This window comes from Salmo salar, chromosome ssa13, assembly GCF_905237065.1.
Source record: "Salmo salar chromosome ssa13, Ssal_v3.1, whole genome shotgun sequence".
Lineage (NCBI taxonomy): Eukaryota > Metazoa > Chordata > Actinopteri > Salmoniformes > Salmonidae > Salmo > Salmo salar.
The window spans coordinates 22,570,284-22,597,258 of record NC_059454.1 but is presented as its reverse complement, the minus strand read 5'-3'; the positions used below and the strand labels follow the sequence as shown (position 1 = coordinate 22,597,258).

The 26,975-nt window shown below is 43.7% G+C and overlaps 1 protein-coding gene across 1 annotated transcript; it reads right to left on the bottom strand.

The window, feature by feature from the left end:
* Positions 1-235: 235 nt before the first annotated feature.
* LOC106566615 (ninjurin-1) lies at positions 236-25,815 on the bottom strand. The gene is made up of 4 exons (XM_014134796.2): positions 25,667-25,815; positions 5,726-5,963; positions 2,980-3,155; positions 236-1,625 (listed from the first exon to the last, which is right to left on the bottom strand). Exons 1-3 carry the CDS (start codon positions 25,700-25,702, stop codon positions 3,013-3,015), a joined length of 417 nt encoding a protein of 138 aa, XP_013990271.1. The 5' UTR covers positions 25,703-25,815; the 3' UTR covers positions 236-1,625; positions 2,980-3,012.
* Between the last annotated feature and the right edge of the window lie 1,160 nt (positions 25,816-26,975).

The following is a 26,975-nucleotide window of genomic DNA, read 5'->3' as shown; positions in this document are numbered from 1 at the left end:
GTTTAAGAGAAAAAAAGTTGAAGCAAAGACCAGGCAAATTCCGTGACCCCACTCTCCGGGGTGTCTCGGGGAGAGTGGGAAATGCAAAAAAAAACACATATCCAATTCACACATGCATATTAATATGTGTGAAATAGGACAAAGAAAGAATAACTATTCTGTTTAAGAAAAATACATTTCATAATTAGGAATGTAGAATGTTCTGGTAAAAAAACAAGAATAGACTACTGCACATACCTGTACACACATGCTAAAACATTGCTAGTGTTAGTAACAGCTGTCCTTTTTAACATTTCATTGCTAGTGTTAGTAACAGCTGTCCTTTTTAACATTTCATTGCTAGTGTTAGTAACAGCTGTCCTTTTTAACATTTCATTGCTAGTGTTAGTAACAGCTGTCCTTTTTAACATTTCATTGCTAGTGTTAGTAACAGCTGTCCTTTTTAACATTTCATTGCTAGTGTTAGTAACAGCTGTCCTTTTTAACATTTCATTGCTAGTGTTAGTAACAGCTGTCCTTTTTAACATTTCATTGCTAGTGTTAGTAACAGCTGTCCTTTTTAACATTTCATTGCTAGTGTTAGTAACAGCTGTCCTTTTTAACATTTCATTGCTAGTGTTAGTAACAGCTGTCCTTTTTAACATTTCATTTTGGTGTAACTTGTTTAAGAGTAAATCAGGGGTGGGAAACAATACAAAACCTCACACAAAAATGTGATTGGTTTACACAAATAACACACTTACACATTACAGAAGCCAGCAGCACTTCTTCAGGCAGTATGATGCTTTTTGGACGTTCATTTATTACCAGAGCAGGATGTAGATCTGTGAGAGTGGTAACCTGACAATGTAATACAAAGACCTCACGTCATTGCAATAGCACCTAAAATACCACTAGAGGGCACTACTGACCTAGTCCAGAGACATCTGCAGGACAGATAAGAGGATGATGGAATGAGCTGCTATTAAGACGATCACATGTGCCATAGCAGCTTTACACTTCCGGACAGGTGTGGTTACTATTCTGCAGTTCAAGTGAACATGTGTATTTCTCTATGGAATCTCCTCTAGTACCCATACTGGTTACAGATAGATAGATGATGAGTGACGTCTGGTAGATGATGATTCTCTGTGGCAGTCAGATTCCTGGTGTCTATTCTCAGCAGCTTTGCTTCAGTGAGCTGTGTGTTTCCATATCTGTTCCTGTCTGTAGGGAGACCCAGATCAAAGAGCAGATGGGAAGGAGAGGGACAGGATGGGAATGAGGGGTGAGTGGCGGATCGGAGGGGTGGGGAGGGTGTCACGAGAGTAATTGTTCTGTTTGAATCCCAGTACTCCCAGTCCCAACAGACAGACAGCTATTAGTCCCACTTAGAATGATCTGCAGCCATGATGATGGTGCTGCGCATCTGAATATGAAATCCTTCAGAAGTTATTTTCATTCCAGAGACTGCCTCCTCCAACCAACTCAGGGGTATTACACTGAGTTAGAGCCAGATACAGTGCATGAGAGCAATAGATATACAAAATGTTTATAGATCTGTCTATTGTCCTGGTTAGAGTGGATTTGTGTGTCACTATCTGGATCATGGTCTGTCTGCGTGATTCCATGGTTAGCAATGGAAGCTATGGGAAAGAAAGGGTAATGTATCATTAGTTTATGATGTCATGTTCCCTCAGACTCCATCAGTACATAGCTACAATAGCAGTTATGAGTGTCCCTGCCAAACCTAGGATTACAATGCCATATGATCTTATTTTGAGCGGTAAGAACAGAACCGTCAAACTAGATTTTTTTTTTGTTGCTATTTCTATTACATTAAGCTAACCAATGAAATTCTTCACCATGACCTGTGTATTCAATGCTGGAGACTGAATGGTAAAAGTATGTACAGAGTCTGAGAAAGTGAGATGTTAATTGTGTATGCGGTAACAGTACTGAGTCTAACCAAGGCCTCAGTTTTAATTAGCAGTTCTTTCTCTATCTGCATCTGATGATAGTGAGTCACCACACAGCCAAAATAACCATGCGCTCTTCTCACAGCTCTATGTGTCTTGGTCTGAGACAAGATTATCAGTGGCACAACTAGCCGGGATATTGCAAATCCTTGATGTAGTGCAATGCTAGCTCTTTTATTGATCAAGTTTCACATCAACTGCTGCTCAATGCTGCAACGATTTGTTCTATTGAAATGCATTTGATATGATACTATGAGACTACGACACAAGCTGAATGTGTTCTCTATGTTTAGCTAAGCAAAGGTCAGTGTTTTGAGAGTGAGGCACAGACTCTTTTTCCGTACATGTGCTCTTCAGACCCGTCAGGCACAGTGGCCCAGGCTGTCTGAACAAGACCCATGACGTCCTCCTTTCACCTCATAAATGTGATAAAAAATTTACATTCGGTGCTCAGCCTTCCTCAATGCTGTGGCTCGGAGTATGTGTGTGTGTGAGTGAGCGAGATAGCGTGACAGAGATAGGGAAAGTGTGTGTGCTTGCTTGCTGGGGATAACTACAGTACAGGGCAGGAGGCAGACACTGAGGTCACATGGTCCCTGGCTGTTGTCTCTGTTTTCCTGTTGGTCTCCTACACAAACACACAGTGTTGTTTATGAAAGCAAACCTCTCATCGGGACAAAAGGGTTCTGGACTGGTAAAAAGACAGTAGTTGAGTTTTGTTGGGGGGTGTTTTCTAGTGGAAGTTTCCGTCGAGTCCTGGAACAGTGCGTGTTTATGGGTCAGGTTGGGGGAGCATGGGCGTTTAGGAAGGTCAGGAGATACGGAGAACAGGACAGCTGCTGAGTCATGGACAAACTATTGGGGGAAAGTGCAAACAATTCCTGTTTGAGTTTGAGAGAGGGGAGAAGAGAGAAAGAGTGTGTGTGTGTGTGTGTGTGTGTGTGTGTGTGTGTGTGTGTGTGTGTGTGTGTGTGTGTGTGTGTGTGTGTGTGTGTGTGTGTGTGTGTGTGTGTGTGTGTACCTAACGGGGTGGTGATGCGTTTCTGTGTCCTGGTCAGGCTTTCTGATTGGGTTTCTGTACTCCAAAGGCAGTGATGAAGATGTTGACTACGACGATGACGAAGATGAGGCCTGTGGCCAGGTTCTCCATTACATTCAGTCTGAAGTGTTTACTCTGGTCATTCAGGTTCCACCGCACTGTGGAGAGAACAGGGGAAATTGGTACACATGAGCTTTACAAACACTCCCAGCATGCACGCGCAAACACACACGTATGCAAACATAGACTCCCTCTCTCACACATACACACAGATAACTCTACACACACATAAAAAGTAGAATCCTGATTGAGTGATAGTGGCTAGCCCGGGACTGGAGCCAATCTATAGTGACATACTGCTTTGTACTCGGTGCTCTGTATAAGTGTCTCTCAGGCCTGGTCCTCATGTACCCCGGACTGAACTCTGCCAACACTCTGCTGCTCAGCTCAGAGGAAACATATGTGTGACCAGGACACAGTGAGTATAAAGAACAAAAAGAATAGCTTAACACTGCAGTGGGCTAAAATCAGGGTCACTCAGAGTGTTTCTTGGTAGTCTTAAACAAATCTACTTTGAAACAAACACATACTGTACACCTCACACACATGGTTATGGGCTGTACCGTGTCAGATATACAGTTGAAATGTATTCCATTTCCAGTTTGCATCCCAATATTAAGCTTTATATACATCACAGAAGACTGAAATATAACAAAACCGTTTGACATAGAAACACCAGATTTTCGTTGTTTCAATGTTTTTTATGTTTATTAACTATGAAATGATGAAAGATATGAACAACGTTCCACCCAGGCGACCACTAGAGGGCGATTTGGTCATTTGACTGCTGGAAAGAGCTACGTCTATTCTTTTACAGAGTGGCAGAGGAGGGGGGTAGAGGGGGAAAGGGGAGGCGAGGTTCTAGGGTCACAGGGGTTTTGAATGAGGAGCAGATGCATTATGAGTGGCAAAGGGAATGGTAGAGGAGATATCGGAGGTGGAGAAGGGAGAGGGGGGGTTTGGGGAGGAACAAGAGAGAATAGGAGGATGGGGGAGTGGAGGTATGGGTTGAGCAACGGTCAGTGGGGAGAAGAGGGAGGGGTGAGAGAAACAGGGAGAGTGTGATGTCTCTGACATGCAGGTTCAGTATCTCTCCGACACATGATCCCTTCAAATGGAGTTCACTAGTGGAAAAGTAAAGAAGCCTTGTGACTTAGTGAATGAGGGTTAATGCAGAGAGAGAGTGGTTAAAAACATATGGGCTGGACATCCTAAGTGTTTTCCTACTGGAGACTGTAAGAGATGAATTACAGTGATGTGACCTGCACCATTCATTAACTATCTGGTTTCACAAGAAAATACAATTTAAACCAGAGTGACATGGTGCAGAAATCATGGGAGAAAACGTGAGGGCAGTGATGTAGACATGATGAAGAGCAGTCTCTGTGATGTAGACATGATGAAGAGCAGTCTCTGTGATGTAGACATGATGAAGAGCAGTCTCTGTGATGTCGACATGATGAAGAGCAGTCTCTGTAATGTAGACATGATGAAGAGCAGTCTCTGTAATGTAGACATGATGAAGAGCAGTCTCTGTAATGTAGACATGATGAAGGGCAGTCTCTGTAATGTAGACATGATGAAGAGCAGTCTCTGTAATGTAGACATGATGAAGAGCAGTCTCTGTGATGTAGACATGATGAAGAGCAGTCTCTGTCCAGTGCTGAAAATCAAGGTCACTGTCAGCCTGTACGGTCACACTTGAAGAATTCAATCTTCAACACCCCTGTCTTCATCATTACACACACACACACACACACACACACACACACACACACACACACACACACACACACACACACACACACACACACACACACACACACACACACACACACACACACACACACACAGTCTTATACCTTGTGAGGACACACAATTCAGTCCCATTCAAAATCCTATTTTCCCTAACCCTAAACTTAACCTAACCTTAACCCTAACCCTAGCTCCTAACCCTAACCCTTAACATAATTCTAACCATAACACTAATTTCAACCTTAACCCCAAATCCTCTAGAAATAGCATTTGACCTTGTGGGGACCAACAAAATGTTCCCAGTTGGTCAAATTTTGGTTTGTTTACTATTCTTGTGGGACTTCTGGTTCCCACAAGAATAGTTAAACACGTCCACAGGCGCGCGCGCACACACACACGCACACACACACACACACACACACACACACACACACACACACACACACACACACACACACACACACACACACACACACACACACACACACACACACACACAGACACACACACACACACACGTCTCTCGGGTCAGCCTGCTGACAGCAGCACTAAAACCCGGTGAACTCTGAACTGGTCACATGCCTGGTTGCCATGGCTACAGCACCTCAGCAACGCTGCGAAACATTGGACTTGATAGGTATGAGGTCATCCTCAGTTAAGGTCAACACAAAGTGAGGGAGGAGGAGGGAGGAGGAAGTTATAAAACACATGAAGATTGCGAGACACAAGGGGCTCCATTTACATAGCGTGCATGAGCGGGGCTAGTGTCAAAAGAGTCCATAATACAGCAGTCATTACAGGTTTAGGATGCAACTGTCTAATGTAGGCCTATTTCATGCAACCGCAAAAGTGTTGCATTCAATACGCTTTTTGTAAAAATGTCCCCCCAGAGAGACAGTGTTGTTATCCTCACCGATGAAGATGAGGAGGACCCCCACAGTGACCTGCAGGCTGAGGGAGATGCTGATGAGAGTGATGAGGGGAGTGTAGAAGTCTGGCCCCTGCTCCAGGACAGCCTTCAGCTGGGAAGCGTTGGCCATCAGCAGGGCTACGTCCAGCATGCTCTCTGCTGCACTCTTCTTATTGGCATAGTGGTTCATGTTCCGGAGAGCAGAGGGGCTGCCACCGCGCCAGACACCTGTATGGGGGACCTGGAGACACAAACACATGTCAACAATACAATCAGACACACCTGGTTATATTGTTGAAGAACATGCACATCACGCACGTTTTCACATAAACCTCCCATTGAGATCAATTCATGATTTAGACTTGCTTTTAAGGTGGAAGTTCAGCTTAGCAAGATTCATCTCACAATGAGACAAAACACAGTCATTGATCATCTATGATGTGTTAATGCTGTTATCATATGCACCACTATCATATCTATCATATTATAACAGTAAAGGCATTATGAAAGCAACATCCATGTCATTAGTAAACAAACACTCTCATTAAGTGCAGGCAAACACACACACACACCTTGGCTAAGTCCCAGACTATGAGCTCATCTCTGCGGATATCCCCCCACCCCCTAACACACACACTACGCACCTACACCCCTTCACCTAGTTACACTGAATGCTATCTGTGTTTACATTGCAAACCTGTCTATGTTTACAAACACACACTAGTGGTCCAACACTGTGGCTGTGGGGTCAGTGACAACTTTCTGGGACAGAGGAACAACACCAGGTGCAGGTCGAGGACACTTCAGGACAGAGATCTGTGGTCTTGAAGAGATTCTGCTACTTTGTTCCTGCCCTGTGTGGGAACTGCACATTAACTTTGTCAACCTGATCATTTAAGTAGCCGACTGAATGCATCATATTTTTGTATATGTCATAAAATGAATAATGAATACATGAAAGTCATATTATATGTCTCAGATGAATGGAGGATGTATGATTAAATGAATCAGTTCCTCCAGGTATGGATTCCTCTATGGCTGATGATGTTAGATAGCAGGTTAAATGGGGAGTTCAGGGCTGCTCTGATGACTATGTCCCATTCAGCTCCCACCGAATTCTGTTCACGGGCCTCAGTTATCAAAGTGCGTGCGCACAAAAAATATGCGCGTCAGTTTTCCCACAAAGGTTGGTATTTATCCATTTTGAACTTGACAGATGTGCGCTTCTCCACGCAAATCTCAAACCATGTGTGCACACAAGTTGATCAACTGTATTGCAAGCAAATGTTGTTCTTTAGGTGTACGATGCACAGGAATTATAATAATGGTTGGCTAATAAAAACATCAACTCATTTGCCTAGTGATAAAACAGATGCATTTGCAGTTGGTAAGAAGATCGCATAACAGCATCTCGCCTAATATATTTATTTTACTTTTATTATATAAGCCTAAATCATAGTCATATTGCAGGGCATGTCTCTCTTTTTCTGTCATGACTTGTTTATTCCCGCTACACATCAAATATTAGGCTACCATTTATCCATCGCGCATTCAATAGCCACCTATGCGATAAGTAAACAGACTGCAGGCTACAGTATTGCTGTGCGATAGGAGCGGAACATAATAGCCTATTTAATCTCAGAGCCTATACCAAGGCAGGAGATAGAAACACAATCTATTGATAAACTAAATATTGAACAGGAATTCGTATTTCGTATATAAGTGTTGGCTGTAGTAGCATTTACTTATAAATTGTTCGAAAGGTCAATCAATCTTGCAGAATGCGCAGCCAGTGTTTGGCACTCGCTACACGTGGCATTTTAAAAAAAAGTCATATCAAAAGATTAAAACATTCTGCCCACACCTCTGCAGAAATCTGATAACATTTGCCATTGCGATATATATTTTTTGAATTATCATGGCCCAGTTCCAACACCTCCAAATCATACAGCAAATGAGGGCGTTTTGTTATCATAAACGCGTGAACGGAGGGCGTTTTCCAGGCGGGGTTGTAGCGCTCGTTCACGAGCCCACAAATATATTATGGTCTGATTATTCATTGAAAACATTCATACAGTATATGATGCGTGCGACTGTTTGATAAATCCCAATAATTCGTTGCGCAAGCAAATCATAGAGTCTCCATGTACGACAGAATTTAGTACAACATTTACGCACGGTTGATAAATGAGGCTCCTGATCCTGAAGCTGGAATCATTAATGGTGAAACTGCCACATCCGTTTGGGATGCTACAACAACAAAGCAGTTATTGCAAACAATGAACACTGTTTTTCCCCCTTGGCCATCATTGCCTGGCGATAGAACAGCTGGATATGCACTGCATTTTTTTATACCACACTGCTCGATGCACCACACCAAGTCCACAGAACAAAAACTAGAAGAAAGCTGCTGGGGTGGACAATGGCGCTGTTCCCCTAATGCGGATTCCATCTTTAAAGTGCTGCTGACTAAATATGTTTTGCAATGACTGAACAACTAGGCTTCCTGATGAAAGTGAACTTGAAGTCATGCTAAACCATCTCCATTGCATTAACAACCATTCAATAACATTGAACCATTGGATGCATGTATCCCCCCCTCTCTCCAACAGCTGTGGAGGACTGGTTAAATTGTCAGTGCTGTGTCACAGTGCTGTATACAGACAATCTTCCTTCCTTCCCTCTGTTCCAGGAATAGAGACAGTGGATGAGAGGGGCGGTGGGCTTTACAGCAGAGAGAGACAGTCAGAGGTTCTGTTTTAGGAAGGGGAGAGCAGAACCCTGTAATTTACCACAGAGCTGAGCTAAATTACCATGCCTTCAGGCTGAATTACCATGCCTTCAGGAAGAAACTGGCAGCGTTGGTGCGGTAACCCAGAGAGAGAGATGGGTGTGTTCTCTGCAGTAGCTGGTGTGTTGATTAGTCACCCAATATCCCTTAAATGCTGAGGTGGTTAGGCTATATGATGAGCTTTACAATTATGTGAGGAAACTGTACCCGGCTAGATGCATTTCAATATCTAAAGTACCCCTGTGCTTTTTGGGGCGTGGCCTGACCTATATTTATGGCATGGCTGCACATCTGTGCAATGTTCACAAAATATCTGGATCAGGATCCTTCCCATCAGGATGTGCTATTGAATCAATCCTGAATAGACATATTAAACCAAGATAAAACCCCTTACAACCCAGACTGTGAGCCTTTATAGAGTTATTGCACTAGGCATTACAAGGTCACACAAACTAAACAACTCTTAAAAACATGCCCTCTGTGTTCCTAAAGAACTGACGTCAGTCATACTCTTGTCCTTGTGATAAGTGACAGACACTCATCGGTACAACACAAGACATGCAAATAGATAAAATAACACCTTACTGTACAAAGGGGTCTGTGAAGAGACACAGCCATTTTTTATATCTTGTATTGTAATTTGCACTGTACTATGTACAGTGGGCTCCCGTGTGGCGCAGTGGTCTAAGGCACTGCATCTCAGTGCTAGAGGTGTCTCTACAGACCCTGGTTCGATTCCAGGCTGTATCACAACCGGCTGTGATTGGGAGTCCCATAAGGCGGCGCACAATTGGCCCAGCATCATTAGGGTTTGGCCGGGGTAGGGCATCATTGGTCTTAACTGACTTGTCTAGTTAAATAAAAAATGTGTTAGACCTAGATATTGTGTGTATGTACTGATATGTAGGCTATGTGTGACATTTTAAATGTGGATCCTAATGAATACCAAATACTTAAGCGAAACACAGTGATCTCTGTGCTGAACACTGTCACGACCTGCCAGGGCCACCTGCTCTCTTCTCACACACTGAACACACACACTGAACCCACTCAGAGGGCATTCAAGGACAGCCCTTATGCCTTAATCAATATGTCTTATGTGAGCCGGGAGACCACAGGTTCTGAAGGTGTAGGCTATCCATAGGGCTGACTGACACTGCAGTCTGGGAAACCTGCCTCATTCAATTTCTTCATCGCTGGTTGAGGCTGGCTGACACAACAGAATGATAGTGGTAATTTGGCATGATTGAGCATGAGCAATGGCATAGGTCCAAAGACAAGTGCACACCGCGCACACACACACACACACACACACGTACACACACACATACTTCACTTTTTATTAAAAGTACAGAAAGCAACCGAATGACTGATGCAGTTCCGTATTTGAATAGAACTCTCGATTGAAAAGTATAAACGAACAAAGCATGAATTAGCATATGATTGCGCTGACGTTCTCTACTGGAGAGGCAGTGTTAGTCAATCACTCTGCAGGTCCATTGTTATTCTGCCTGACCAAAAAACGGACGGTCCACTATTTTGTTACTATGAATTATTCAACTCAACAATCCCCGTGTGAGGGAGAGAGAGAGAGAGGAGAAAAAGGGATATTTTGCTTTTTTGTTTTAACAAGCCTTTATTGTAAATGTAAGAAGTGCACAGAGATTCAGTGCAGCGTCCATGATATAATTTATTTAATTTCACCTTGATTTATCCAGGTAGAACACTTGAGAACAAGTTCTCATTTACAACGGCGACCTGACCAAGATAAAGCAAAGCAGTGTGACAAAAACATCAACACAGAGTTACACATGGGATAAACAAACATACAGTCAATAACACAACAGAAAAATCTGTATACAGTGTGTGCAAATGAAGAAAGGAGGTAAGGCAATAAATAGGCCATAGTGGTGAAGTAATCACAATTTAGCAATTAACACTGGAGTGATAGATGTGCAGATGATGATGTGCAAGTAGAAATACTGGTGTGCAAAAGAGGAGAAAAACAAAAACAAATATGGGGATGAGGTAGGTAGTTGGTGTGATGGGCTATTTACAGATGGGCTATGTACAGCTGCAGTGATCGGTAAGCTGCTCTGACAGCCGATGCTTAAAGTTAGTGAGGGAGATATATGTCTCCAACTTCCGTGATTTTTGCAATTCGTTCCAGTCATTGGCAGCAGAAAACTGGAAGGAAAGGTGGCCAAAGGAGGTGTTGGCTTTGGGGATGACCAGTGAAATATACCTGCTGGAGTGTGTGCTACGGGTAGGTGTTGCTATGGTGACCAGTGAACTGAGATAAGGTGGAGCTTTACCTAGCAAAGACTTCAAATCAAATCAAATGTATTTATATAGCCCTTCTTACATCAGCTGATATATCAAAGTGCTGTACAGAAAACTACAGACTTATAGATGACCTGGAGCCAGTGGGTTTGGCGATGAATATGTAGCGAGGACCAGCCAACGAGAGCATACAGGTCACAGTGGTGGGTAGTATATGGGGCTTTGGTGACAAAACGGATGGCAATGTGATAGACTGCATCCAATTTGCTGAGTAGAGTGTTGGAGGCTATTTTGTAAATGACATCGTCGAAGTCAAGGATCGGTAGGATAGTCAGTTTTACGAGGGTATGTTTGGCAGCATAATCAATAAAAGGAAAACAATAGAGCCAAATGCTAAATGTACAGTTAATTGTCATCCCCTCTCCACTCATCCACAAAACCAAGTGCTCCCTCCACCTCTGAACAAAACACGTCCCTGTAACATGTTGGTCTCAAAGCCCAGAAGATCTTTCAGTGACAGGATATGACAATATCAAGCGTAATTCTTCAGTCATTAGACCTTAGAGAACAATCACCACATCCTGCCTTTGACAAGACTCAACTGTGTTTCTTTCCTAGGCCTAAGCCCGTGTGGCTCAGTTGGTAGAGCATGGTGTTTGCAACGCCAGGGTTGTGGGTTCGATTCCCACGGAAGACCAGTACGGGGGGGAAGAAAAAAAAAAAGTATGAAATGTATGCATTCACTACTGTAAGTCGTTCTGGATAAGAGCGTCTGCTAAATGACTAAAATATAAAAAAAATGTAAATACACAGCTGTCTTAGCCTGGGGGAGGGAGAGTGAAGGAGAGAGTGAGGGAGAGAAACAGAGAGTGTAGAAGGTTGCTGCAGCAGTCATTTAGAATAGCTGGAGATAGCTGCCCACGTAGTTGAGTAATAACACTCAAAAGAAATCATATGGTGTCACTCTCTGTCTGCATACCTCTTAACACTGCCTGCCCAACCCACTACAGTAGGTGTGAATTAAATGTGTCACTGACTGCAGTCCCTAGTGATAACTGTCATAACTGTTTCCTATGCTCTAGTCCGTTACAGCAGTTACCTGATCTAATTTGGAAGACAGCTAGCCTATGTGCTGAGGTAGCCTGGTCCCAGATCTGTAGCCTATACTTCAGCCAACTCATCTGGCTATCACTGACATGCCACACCTGTTAGTATAGCCTAGTAGCCTACATGTCTCACTTTTGTTTGATTGATTCTGTAGGTTGTCTGTCTTTTCTTTACATTTATAGGGGCATTGAAAAAGCCCCGCAGAATCCATCTGGTCCTAGTAAATACTGGCAGCAGTGCCTGGCTTGCAGCACTCTGGTAGGACCCCCCTCCCCACAACCTCAAACTCCCATTGAAAGTGCTTCTATTCAGTTCAAGTAAGCACAAGCTTTCACAGACTCCAAAACATTTTCTACACACTGTTCTCAGCTTAGTGAAGCCAGATGAAGAAGAACAATTACAGTTGTGAATGACACTATTTTAGTGAAAATAGATGAATCGTCTCATCTAAAAACATGCATTTTCTTCACTGTAGATCAAGCTTACGCACAATGTTCTCGGGGGTTACTGCACCAATGTTGTCAGTCTCTACCTGAAGACATGGTAAATCAGCTCACCTTATGGAAGCCTGAAGAAGACAAGTTACAGTTGTGAATACTACACTATTGTTGTGAAAATGTATAATTTGTCTAAAAACGTGCATTTTCCTCGATCTGGACACTCAGACTATATGCTGTCGAACAACTATACCATAAAAGCTTTCACAAACGCAATATTCTCGGTTTAGGGAAGCCTGATAAAAGACATATTTAGAGTTGTGGATGCAATTATATTTTTGTGAAAAGTAATTAGTCAAAAAACATGCATTTTCCTTGATCTGGGTACCCAGACTAGGCTGTTGATATATACACCATACAAGCACATAGACTTTCACAGACTTTAAGCTCATCCTGACTTTGGGCTGACTCTGACTAAAAAAATCCACTGTGTGAGAAGTGAACTCATTTAACCCCAGACCAGCATCAATGAACAGCTATGCCTACTCTCACTGTTTTAATCTGTGAATGGGGGTTTTCTAAACTGCCAGACAGTTGTGGTGCTAGTCTGCTATTCCCTAGTTGACTGAAGGGCAGGTTGGGCTCTAGGCTACACAAAAGGGACACTCTCTGGGATACGTACTGTACACTATGGTTACAATTCTGTCTCTTTAGCCAACTGCATTGTCAGGAAAAAGAATGGCAACCAGACTAGGCCACACCCTGAAAATTCCATCCTTATAAGAATATCAGATAACAGAGTGTAGCATTTATGCAGACCAATTCGCATTTATCATCAGAATGTATTTTATTCTGTTCTTGCTTGACTTGCAGGATGCGTGGTTGGGTTTATAATGAAGAGGATGCTGCTACAGGATGTGTCACTCTTTGCCTCTCTATCTCTCTGCATCAGCACTTCTGTGTTCTCCATCTATCATGTCCCATCAGCCTCCTCTGCTCACCTCAGATTCTGGCCTGTGTCCAGCCCCGGGATCGACACAACTGTATTTAATTTTCATGGTTCTCTGAAGGGCTTTTAGTTTTACATCCCACCGGAAACATATGCAAACGGCTATTCCAAAGCACAGTATACTGTAGCTTACCTACATTACATTGGCAATGCAATGCAACCCAACTTAGCCTGTAACCTATAGCATGTAGCTCCCATTATTACATCCGGACCTCAAGGCTTCGCAGTACTGTTGGTTTACCATATTCCCCTTGAATCAGGCAGCGATTCAGACCTAGAACACCACGTAGGCCTAAGTCGAATCTCTGGCTAGGAGCAGTGGCGACCTGTTATGAGCCATAGCTACAAAAATATATATATACAGTGCCTTGCAAAAGTATTCATCCCCCTTTATTTGGATTTCATGTAATGGACATATATAAAATAGTCCAAATTGGTGAAGTGAAATGAAAAAAAATTACTTGTTTAAAAAAAATTCCACCTGTGTGCAATCTAAGTGTCACATGATCGGTCACATGATCTCAGTATATATATACATATATATATATACATATACACATGTTATTTTGGCATTAATACGTGTCATATATCAGTTTGCAAACCATGTAAAAAAAAATGTTTCGAGTTAATACAGAGCGTAGGGATTGGTAATCTTCTCTAGTTGCGCTGTGTTCTGTCACTCATGGGGACACTACGTCACCACAAAATCTACAGGGAGAGCTAGAAAGTTCAAGCCCCCTTGGGTGCTGCCATAGATTTACATTATAAGTGCCCGTTATATCTACTGTAGCTTTGATTGGACTGATCATGTCAACATCATACCTTCAAAATCTTAGCTAGCAAGCTAGACAAGCAGTCATCATCAACAATCTACTGGCAAATCCTTATCATTTACATTTACATTACATTTACGTCATTTATCCAGAGCGACTTACAAATTGGTGCATTCACCTTATGATATCCAGTGGAACAGCCACTTTACAATAGTACATCTATATATTTTTTTTGGGGTTGGGGGGGGGGGTTAGAAGGATTACTTTATCCTATCCCAGGTATTCCTTAAAGAGGTGGGGTTTCAGGTGTCTCCGGAAGGTGGTGATTGACTCCGCTGTCCTGGCGTCGTGAGGGAGCTTGTTCCACCATTGGGGTGCCAGAGCAGCGAACAGTTTTGACTGGGCTGAGTGGGAACTGTGCTTCCGCAGAGGTAGGGAGGCGAGCAGGCCAGAGGTGGATGAACGCAGTGCCCTTCTTTGGGTGTAAGGACTGATCAGAGCCTGAAGGTACGGAGGTGCCGTTCCCCTCACAGCTCCGTAGGCAAGCACCATGGTCTTGTAGCAGATGCGAGCTTCAACTGGAAGCCAGTGGAGTGTGCGGAGGAGCAGGGTGACGTGAGAGAACTTGGGAAGGTTGAACACCAGATGGGCTGCGGCGTTCTGGATGAGTTGTAAGGGTTTAATGGCACAGGCAGGGAGCCCCGCCAGCAGCGAGTTGCAGTAATCCAGATGGGAGATGACAAGTGCCTGGATTAGGACCTGTGCCGCTTCCTGTGTAAGGCAGGGTCGTACTCGCGAATGTTCTAGAGCATGAACCTACAGGATCCGGTCACAGCCTTGATGTTAGCGGAGAACGACAGGGTGTTGTCCAGGGTCACGCCAAGGCTCTTAGCACTCTGGGAGGAGGACACAATGGAGTTGTCAACCGTGATGGCAAGATCATGGAATGGGCAGTCCTTCCCCGGGAGGAAGAGCAGCTCCATCTTGCCGAGGTTCAGCTTGAGGTGGTGAGCCGTCATCCACACTGATATGTCTGCCAGACATGCAGAGATGCGATTCGCCACCTGGTTATCAGAAGGGGGAAAGGAGAAGATTAATCGTGTGTCGTCTGCGTAGCAATGATAGGAGAGACCATGTGAGGATATGACAGAGCCAAGTGACTTGGTGTATAGCGAGAATAGGAGAGGGCCTAGAACTGAGCCCTGGGGGACACCAGTGGTGAGAGTACGTGGTGTGGACACGGATTCTCACCACGCCACCTGGTAGGAGCGACCTGTCAGGTAGGACGCAATCCAAGAGTGAGCCGTGCTGGAGATGCCCAACTCGGAGAGGGTGGAGAGGAGGATCTGATGGTTCACAGTATCAAAGGCAGCAGATAGGTCTAGAAGGATGAGAGCAGAGGAGAGAGAGTTTGCTTTAGCAGTGCGGAGAGCCTCCGTGACACAGAGAAGAGCAGTCTCAGCTGAATGACCAGTCTTGAAACCTGACTGATTTGGATCAAGAAGGTCATTCTGAGAGAGATAGCAAGAGAGCTGGCCAAGGACGGCACGCTCAAGAGTTTTGGAGAGAAAAGAAAGAAGGGATACTGGTCTGTAGTTGTTGACATCGGAGGGATCGAATGTAGGTTTTTTGAGAAGGGGTGCAACTCTCGCTCTCTTGAAGACGGAAGGGACGTAGCCAGCGGTCAAGGATGAGTTGATGAGCGAGGTGAGGTAGGGGAGAAGGTCTCCGGAAATGGTCTGGAGAAGAGAGGAGGGGATAGGGTCAAGCGGGCAGGTTGTTGGGCGGCCGGCCATCACAAGTTGCAAGATTTCATCTGGAGAGAGAGGGGAGAAAGAGGTCAAAGCATAGGGTAGGGCAATGTGAGCAGGACCAGCGGTGTCGTTTGACTTAACAAACGAGGATCGGATGTCATCAACCTTCTTTTCAAAATGGTTGACGAAGTCATCCGCAGAGAGGGAGGAGGAGGGGGGGGAGGAGGATTCAGGAGGGAGGAGAAGGTGTCATATGAAGAGAAATTATAGATAAAACGAATCGGTGCTCAACAAGTTGGAAATCGCAAATTCAACAATGAGTGGTATGGAAGGAATCAGTGGCTAACAGCAAGCATGGCAAAGCAATCACTATTTTGCTTCCCCTGCCTTCTATTTGGTGGAGAGGGGGTGTGGTCCAAGTCTGGGTTTAAGGGTCTCTTTTCCAAGCTTAAAGGGATAAACATTCACACACAACACCATGGGCCAGAAAAGGTTGAATACATTGGCCATGCTGTCAATCAAGCATGACTTCTGCTGCATTCAAAACAACTAGAAACTCAGAACTGGGAAATCTCTGACTTCAGTGAGTTCGAGACAACTGGGAACGCTGAAAAAAACGTGCTCCGACTGGGACATACATTTTGAACGGTTATCCAACTCAGAATTCCAAGTTGGGAACCCGGGCCTCTTTCTAGATCTCCGACCTGAAGCTCACTGACGTCATGATTCAACCTTATTTTTTTCAGAGCTCCCAGTTGTCTTGAAATTACCATAAATCCAGAGAATGCCAGACTTCGATGACAAAGTTACAGTGAGGGAAAAAAGTATTTGATCCCCTGCTGATTTTGTACGTTTGCCCACTGACAAAGAAATGATCAGTCTATAATTTTAATGGTAGGTTTATTTGAACAGTGAGAGACAGAATAACAACAAAAAAATCCAGAAAAACGCATGTCAAAAATGTTATAAATTGATTTGCATTTTAATGAGGGAAATAAGTATTTGACCCCTCTGCAAAACATGACAGTACTTGGTGGCAAACCCCTTGTTGGCAATTACAGAGGTCAGACGTTTCTTGTAGTTGGCCACCAGGTTTGCACACATCTCAGGAGGGATTTTGTCCCACTCCTCTTTGCAGATCTTCTCCAAGTCATTAAGGTTTCGAGGCTGACGTTTGGCAACTCGAACCTTCAGCTCCCTCCACAGATTTTCTATGGGATTAAGGTCTGGAGACTGGCTTGGCCACTCCAGGACCTTAATGAAGAGGACTGGCCACCCCTCATAGCCTGGTTCCTCTCTAGGTTTCTTCCTAGGTTTTGGCCTTTCTAGGGAGTTTTTCCTAGCCACCGTGCTTCTACACCTACATTGCTTGCTGTTTGGGGTTTTAGGCTGGGTTTCTGTACAGCACTTTGAGATATCAGCTGATGTAAGAAGGGCTATATAAATAAATTTGATTTGATTGGATTTTGAATGTGCTTCTTCTTGAGCCACTCCTTTGTTGCCTTGGCCGTGTGTTTTGGGTCATTGTCATGCTGGAATACCCATCCACAACCCATTTTCAAAGCCCTGGCTGAGGGAAGGAGGTTCTCACCCAAGATTTGACGGTACATGGCCCCGTCCATTGTCCCTTTGATGCGGTGAAGTTGTCCTGTCCCCTTAGCAGAAAAACACCCCCAAAGCATAATGTTTCCACCTCCATGTTTGACGGTGGGGATGGTGTTCTTGGGGTCATAGGCAGCATTCCTCCTCCTCCAAACACGGCGAGTTGAGTTGATGCCAAAGAGCTCCATTTTGGTCTCATCTGACCACAACATTTTCACCCAGTTGTCCTCTGAATCATTCAGATGTTCATTGGCAAATTTCAGACGGGCATGTATATGTGCTTTCTTGAGCAGGGGGACCTTGTGGGCGCTGCAGGATTTCAGTCCTTCACGGCGTAGTGTGTTACCAATTGTTTTCTTGGCGACTATGGTCCCAGCTGCCTTGAGATCATTGACAAGATCCTCCCGTGTAGTTCTGGGCTGATTCCTCACCGTTCTCATGATTATTGCAACTCCACGAGGTGAGATCTTGCATGGAGCTCCAAGCCGAGGGAAATTGACAGTTCTTTTGTGTTTCTTCCATTCTTCCATCATGCTAAATCCAAGATGGCGTAGCAGTTCAGACGTCCTTTACCCTCTTGTCGTGTCCCGTGTATATATATATATTTACATATTTTTCTTCGCTTTTCTTTTTACATTTTTTCTTCTAAAAACTCAACCTCAAAGCACTCTCCTGCAACCCGCCTCACCAATTTAAAAAAGAAAGTATTATTTACCTCAAATCTGAAATCCACAACAGAAGCTAGCCAGAGGTTAGCCATTTTCACTGGCTAACGTTGGAGTTCAGCTAGCCACGGTTAGCGGTCCTCAGATATCCATTAGCTCGAAAAGCTATCGCCAGTCTTTGTACAGCGCGACTCAGACCAGAGCATACCGGACCTTTTCTCTCTCCTTTCCCCGGATTTCTACCGCAGGCTCTGGACATTTACACCTGGAATATGCAGCTAACTAGCTGCTACCTGAGTGACTATTGGCAACGTCAGTCCCGGAATTAACACACATTATTCCGGAGCTAGCCAGCTGAAGAGTTCCGTCAGCCACTCCTGGGCTATTCCGGAGCTAGCCAGCTGAAGTGTCTCCTGGGCTACAATCACCTACCCGGACCCGTTTTACTGCCGATGCGGAGCCCCATCGGGACTTCACGACTGGACCACCGACATTATCTGCCCGAGGGAGTTATCCAACTGGCCCCTCCGTCGCGACGTAACCTGATCGCCCATCTGCGGCCCGCTAATTGTTAGCTGTTTTATCGGCTGCGATCTGAATAGGTCTATCGGACACTTTTCTTGGGCCACTATAACTAACTATTTTGCCAACTTGGACTGGTCCCCCCTTCCACACGGAACCCCACTAATCCACAGACGGAAACGCACGAGGTGGCTAAAAACAGACCTCCCTCCATCTTCCACCAGCTTGCTACCTATGGCCCGGCTAGCTGTCTGAATCTCACTGGACCCTTTGATCACTCGGCTAAGCATGCCTCTCCTTAATGTCAATATGCCTTGTCCATTGCTGTTCTGGTTAGTGTTTATTGGCTTATTTCACTGTAGAGCCTCTAGCCCTGCTCATTATACCTTATCCAACCTCTCAGTTCCTCCACCCACACATGCTATGACATCTTCTGGTTTCAATGATGTTTCTAGAGACAATATCTCTCTCATCATCACTAAATGCCTAGGTTTACCTCCTCTGTATTCACATCCCACCATACCTTTGTCTGTACATTATACCTTGAAACTATTTTATCGCCCCCAGAAACCTGCTCCTTTTTCTCTCTATTCTGGACGTCACAGACGACCAATTCTTATAGCTTTTAGCCGTACCCTCATACTCATTCTTTTCTGCTCCTCTGGGGATGTAGAGGTGAATCCAGGCCCTGCAGTGTCTGGCTCCACTCCTACTCCCCAGGCGCTCTCTTTTGATGACTTCTGTAACCGTAATAGCCTTGGTTTCATGCATGTTAACATTAGAAGCCTCCTCCCTAAGTTTGTTTTATTCACTGCTTTAGCACACTCTGCCAACTGTGTCTGAATCTTGGCTGTGTCTGAATCTTGGCTTAGGAAGTCCACCAAAAACTCTGAAATCTTCATCCCTAACTACAACGTTTTCAGACAAGATAGAACGACCAAAGGGGGCGGTGTTGCAATCTACTGCAGAGATAGCCTGCAGAGTTCTGTCCTGCTATCCAGGTCTGTACCCAAACAATTTGAACTTCTACTTTTAAAAATCCACCTCTCTAAAAACAAGTCTCTCACCGTTGCCGCCTGCTATAGACCCCCCTCGGCCCCTAGCTGTGCTCTGGACACCATATGTGAACTGATTGCCCCCCATCTATCTTCAGAGCTTGTGCTACTAGGTAACCTAAACTGGGACATGCTTAACACCCCAGCCATCCTACAATCCAAGCTTGATGCCCTCAATCTCACACAAATTATTAATGAACCCACCAGGTACAACCCCAAAGCCGCAAACACTGGCACCCTCATAGATATCATCCTAACCAACGTGCCCTCTAAATACACCTCTGCTGTTTTCAACCAAGATCTCAGCGATCACTGCCTCATTGCCTGCACCCGTAATGGGTCAGTGGTCAAACGACCTCCACTCATCACTGTCAAACGCTCCCTGAAACATTTCAACGAGCAAGCCTTTCTAATCAACCTGGCCCTGGTATCCTGGAAGGATATAGACCTCATCCCGTCAGTAGAGGATGCCTGGTTATTTTTTTTAAATGCCTTCCTCACCATCTTAAATAAGCATGCCCCTTTCAAGAAATTTAGAACCAGGAACAGATATAGCCCTTGGTTCTCCCCAGACCTGACTGCCCTTAACCAACACAAAGATATCATGAGGCGTTCTGCATTAGCATCGAACTGCCCCCGCGATATGCAACTTTTCAGGGAAGTTAGAAACCAATACACACAGGCAGTTAGAAACGCCAAGGCTAGCTTTTTCAAACAGAAATTTGCTTCCTGCAACTCTAACTCTAAAAAGTTCTGGGACATTGTAAAGTCCATGGAGAATAAGAACAACACCTCCCAACTGCCCACTGCACTGAGGATAGGAAACTCTGTCACCACCGATAAGCCCACTATAATTGAGAATTTCAATAAGCATTTTTCTACGGCTGGCCATGCTTTCCACCTAACTACCCCTACTGCATTCAACAGCACTGCACCCCCCACAGCTACTCGCCCAAGCCTCCCCCATTTCTCCTTCTCCCAAATCCATCCAGCTGATGTTCTGAAAGAGCTGCAAAATCTGGACCCCTACAAATCAGCTGGGCTTGACAATCTGGACCTTTTCTTTCTAAAATTATCTGCCGAAATTATTGCAACCCCTATTACTAGCCTGTTCAACCTCTCTTTCGTTTCGTCTGAGATTCCCATAGATTGAAAAGCAGCTGCTGTCATCCCCCTCTTCAAAGGTGACACTCTTGACCCAAATTGCTACAGACCTATATCCATCCTTCCCTGCCTTTCTAAGGTCTTCGAAAGCCAAGTCAACAAACAGATTACCGACCATTTCGAATCCCACCGCACCCTCTCCGCTATGCAATCTGGTTTCAGAGCTGGTCATGGGTGCACCTCAGCCACGCTCAAGGTCCTAAACGACATCGTAAACGCCATCGATAAGAAACAATACTGTGCTGCCGTATTCATTGACCTGGCCAAAGCTTTTGACTCTGTTAATCACCACATCCTCATCGGCAGACTCAGTAGCCTTGGTTTCTCAAACGATGGCGTCGCCTGGTTCACCAACTACTTCTCTGATAGAGTTCAGTGTGTCAAATCGGAGGGCCTGCTGTCCGGACCTCTGGCAGTCTCTATGGGGGTACCACAGGGTTCAATTCTTGGGCCAACTCTTTTCTCTGTATACATCAATGATGTCGCTCTTGCTGCTGGTGAATCGCTGATCCACCTCTACGCAGACGACACCATTCTGTATACTTCTGGCCCTTCTTTGGACACTGTGTTAACAACCCTCCAAACGAGCTTCAATGCCATACAACTCTCCTTTCGTGGTCTCCAACTGCTCCTAAATACAAGTAAAACTAAATGCATGCTCTTCAACCGATCGCTGCCTGCACCTGCCCGCCTGTCCAGCATCACTTCTCTGGACGGTTCTGACTTAGAATTTGTGGACAACTACAAATACCTAGGTGTCTGGTTAGACTGTAAACTCTCCTTCCAGACTCACATCAATCATCTCCAATCCAAAGTTAAATCTAGAATTGGCTTCCTATTTCGCAACAAAGCATCCTTCACTCATGCTGCCAAACTTACCCTCATAAAACTGACCATCCTACCAATCCTCGACTTCGGCGATGTCATTTACAAAATAGCCTCCAATACCCTACTCAACAAGCTGGATGCAGTCTATCACAGTGCCATCCGTTTTGTCACCAAAGCCCCATATACTACCCACCACTGCGACCTGTACGCTCTCGTTGGCTGGCCTTCGCTTCATAATCGTCGCCAAACACATTGGCTCCAGGTCATCTACAAGACCCTGCTAGGTAAAGTCCCCCTTATCTCCGCTCACTGGTCACCATAGCAGCACCCACCTGTAGCACGCGCTCCAGCAGGTATATCTCTCTGGTCACCCCTAAAGCCAACTCCTCCTTTGGTCGTCTCTCCTTCCAGTTCTCTGCTGCCAATGACTGGAACGAACTACAAAAATCTCTGAAACTGGAAACACTTATCTCCCTCACTAGCTTTAAGCACCAGCTATCAGAGCAGCTCCCAGATCACTGCACCTGTACATAGCCCATCTATAATTTAGCCCAAACTACTACCTCTTCCCCTACTTTATTTATTTATTTAATTTATTTTGCTCCTTTGCACCATATTATTTATATTTTAACTTTAAACTTTCTTCAAATAACAAATCTACCATTCCAGTGTTTACTTGCTATACTTTATTTACTCTGCCACCATGGCCTTTTTTTGCCTTTACCTCCCTTATCTCACATCATTTGCTCACATTGTATATAGTCTTATTTTTTCTACTGTATCATTGATTGTATGTTGTTTTACTCCATGTGTAACTCTGTGTTTTTGTATGTTGTCGAACTGCTTTGCTTTATCTTGGCCAGGTCGCAATTGTAAATGAGAACTTGTTCTCAACTTGCCTACCTGGTTAAATAAAGGTGAAATAAATAAAAAATAAAAATAAATAAAAATTTGCGAATAATTGCACCAAGTTGTCACCTTCTCAACAAGCTGCTTGGCGATAGTCTTGTAGCCCATTCCAGCCTTGTGTAGGTCTACAATTTTGTCCCTGACATCCTTGGAGAGCTCTTTGGTCTTGGCCATGGTGGAGAGTTTGGAATCTGATTGATTGATTGCTTCTGTGGACAGGTGTCATTTATACAGGTAAGAAGCTGAGATTAGGAGCACTCCCTTTAAGAGTGTGCTCCTAATCTAAGCTCGTTACCTGTATAAAAGACACCTGGGAGCCAGAAATCTTTCTGATTGAGAGGGGGTCAAATACTTATTTCCCTCATTAAAATGCAAATCAATTTATAACATTTTTTACATGCGTTTTTATGGATTTTTTTGTTGTTATTCTGTCTCTCACTGTTCAAATAAACCTACCATTAAAATTACCGACTGATCATTTCTTTGTCAGTGGGCAAACGTACAAAATCAGCAGGGGATCAAATACTTTTTCCCCACACTGTACATGACAACATTTTTCAACAAGAAGGACCGCCGTGCCACCTTCCTGTTCAAGTGAGCACAGCACAAGTTGAGTCCAAAAATGGATTGTATGCTGCTGCATAATTAATGTAATATGCCAGGGAGATATGTATACTGTAGCTAAGAAATTAATACTAAGTGTATGTTGTGTAGTAAGCTGTTAGTAGCCCATGTGCCTCACCCTAATCATTTGGTCCCTTTCCTTCATAACTTAGCCTACTGTTCTGACTTGGTGGTGCACATGTAGCCTATAGCCTGTTTTAGACAAATGTCATCATTGAATATTGTAAGAGCTTTCATTGTCTGCTTATATGCCCCCTTTATTTATCCTATGGTTTTGGCTTGGTGTACAGGGGGAATACTGTAAGAATGGCCCATGTTCTAAATTCTGTCGCTGTACATTTCAAAAGTGCTTTACAAACAGTTATATTGACTACGTCCATCTTAGCTTGTTCATTAATGTCTTAATCGAAATGACGGATTGCCTCGTATCCGCTCATTGTTCCCTTATGCCATAGTTTGTACATCTTAATTGTCAGTAGAAACCACATTTGTTTACGCAAGTCAGTCATATCAGCTATGTTTTTTTTTTTTTTACAAAGGCAGTAAATGAGGCTGAATGAACTGTTTAGCTGCCAGACAAGGCTCCGCTGATAGCCATGTGTAGCGGTGGTAAGGATTCACTCCATGGTGCTGAAAAGAAAGCTCTGCTGTTGGGACAGCTGTATGTAGGCCCTAACATTTTGTGGGCTTCGTTTGTCACCGTTATAGTGCAGTTAATGTATTGTATTGCTGGCATGCATCCCCCAAAAAATGTTTTAGTTTGTCCCACCAAGATCGACATGCTAAAATCGCCACTGGCTAGGCCTAATCAAGAACATTTATCAGTCGATTAACTACCAGGTAGAAAATAAACATAGTAGTTCTGCGGACCTCCAGGCTCGGATTTGAGCTCAGGCAGTGCAAAGGAAATAAAGTCCTCTGTGAGGACAGAAAGCAATTTACACAGCGTCCATGGGACATTATTCACTCTCACTGTGGGGAGACATATTGTAAATGACACCAATTGCACATTGAATCGAGCGTAAAGATATCAATATTCTGTCCTCCGTGACTCGACCGTGACAGTCTCAGGACAGTAGCTAGACATACTGGCAAGCACGCACGCACACATGCGCAGACTCTCTCTCTCTGAAATTTAAAGGCGCTATTTGGGGGACAGGGACAGACTGTTGGGCTGACACAGTGAAGCTCATTTCCTCCCTCTGTAAAGTGTTATTGCTTTATAAGTAGCACTAAACTACCTCCCAATAACTGGGGAAATGGGGACACACAATGTCATTAAAAACACTGTACATGGGGCTAGTTAACACAAAATTGCTAATGAAAGTATTTGATTGAGCACCATCATATCAATACCATAAATGGATTAAGCAAAATGCGTACACCAAGCCCTTTAGAATTATTTCCACTGAAAATGGATGTGTGATGAAAGGAAGGAAACTGTTTCTTATTGGAACATCGTGTCAGGGATCCAACACAAAGGGCATTCATTATTCACTGGGCCACGTAGGTGCATACAGGCACAACTCCTCAAGGGATGCAGACTTTCACCGGAGACCTGGCCAAAAGATGTCAGCCATTTCAGGAAAGGCCAAGTCTTGGTCTGATCTGTAGACTGTCCCAAAACAAAATCAGAATTTCAACTGACTAACCTCACCTACACAATCTATCCTAAGCACTAAAGGGCTCTGCTAACAAGGATTATAATAATATTTTATTATAACAATAGCCAAGGTTACATTTTGGAGTGCCCTCCTAAACCCTTCTAAACTGAAAATGTGTTGATTACCATACATTGATATATTACATGATTTAGAAAAATTCTAGTTAGAATTTAAGGGTGTTATGTATCTGAACTCTGTGTTATAAAAGGTTGTAAAAAAAATGAGGCATTTCCTAAATTGCATCCAATATGGTTCCAAATAAAGCTTAATTGGTGGAGATTTTGTAGACACAAAGACATTTAGAGAAAATTATGGTGCACGATATTACAACAGGTTGTTTTGTGTTGATAAAATATTTAGTTAAGCTACAATGTTGTGTTTTTCTTCTTCACATCATGGCATCACCTTCGATGCTTACATCCCACAGATGAGAGGTGAGGCAGTTGTCTGTGAGGGATCTCACAGCCTCCGCCTCTTTAAGCCCAGCAGCCTATACATTTACACTGGCACCATGGCAACCAATTTTAGAGCAAGATTAGCTGATTAGCCGCTATCAAATTTAGGGAAACTATAATAACAAATATTGTGTGCTTCAGTAAAAGTGTATTTTGTGTCTACAAACATTAGACATTAGTGGCTACTGTGGATGGCAATGTGGATGGCAATGGCAGCATTGCTGCCAGTCCATTACCTCTCTGGAAGTGAGCTAATTGTTACTTTGATGCTAAGTAGGTTGCAACTACAGATCATCACTTACCTCCCCTCCATTTTCTCTGTCGGCGCTCCCGTTCATTTCTATATTGATGGCAATGTCAGGGTTTAAAAAAACCAAGATGGTAGTTTTGTTTCACATTAAAAAACGTGGAACAAACTTGTCTGCTCCGCGGAGGAAAGTGAGCTCTTGGGTCGCGCGCGCTGTGGAATGGGGGATGGCTCACCCAATCCTCGACGATTTGGATCAACTGCATAAATCCTGCTCTATGTATCCTATTATTATACACCCCATAATAATAGCTTGCCTGGGGACCAAAAGTTGCTCAGCATAGCTACATAGATTGAAAATACCACATTTGAAGACCAACGTCCAGGGTTGTTGTCTACAAATAAAATACATTATTATTGAAACATAGGCCTGGGTGTATATTTATGATCATGCTAGTACATTTAAAAAATATATTATATAAATTAATTATACAAACAATGATGTATGTAATATTAGTTAGAGCAGGGAACTCAAATTAATTATTAAATTATTCATTAATCATATCTACAGGGTAACCTAAATCAGAGGAGAGTTGAGGGGATTGTCTTTTTGCAGGTTAGGTTAATGATTTTCACAATGAGAAAGGCACTCATTTGTTTTGCTATGTTTGTTATCATAGATGGGCCTACTGCAATTAATGCACAGGGTGCACTCTTGCAGGTCTTTCTTTTAGTGTAGGGTTCAGTGGAAAGTATGCATCCCTCTGGTCACTTCTGTGTCCAGAAGAGTAGATTATGTAAAGACTGTCTAGAAAACTTAATAGAAGACTGTTTTCAACCATGTTTGTTTTCAAGTATGCATATTCAATATATACATGTCTGTTTGATCCTCTCTTGTTTTTTTTAAAATTTACAATCTGGAGTTTGAGGTTCCCTGTGTGTGGTGGTGATGCATCTACAGTAATCTATTTTCTTTGTAGTTATCTTGAGCCAACACCAAGCCAAGGAATGATAAGGTGTACATTTCATTTAGCTTCGATGCTGGGAGGGACTCACAGTTTTACAAAAGAACATCACTTATTATATGGATTAGGGTAATCAGATTTCATAATTAATCTTTCATCCTATTCACAGTTCTGTCAGTCAGTTGACTCAAGAGAGAAGTGGTGACTCAAGGAAGGCTATGGGAGACTGTTTTTTTTGCATTTTGCTGTTCTCTCTCTCTCTCTCTCTCTCTCTCTCTCTCTCTCTCTCACTCTCACACACACTTTTACTCCACTACATTCCTAAATAAAATATGTATTTTTCACTCCCATACATCCCTGACACCCAAAAGTACTCTTTACATTTTGAATGCTCAGGCA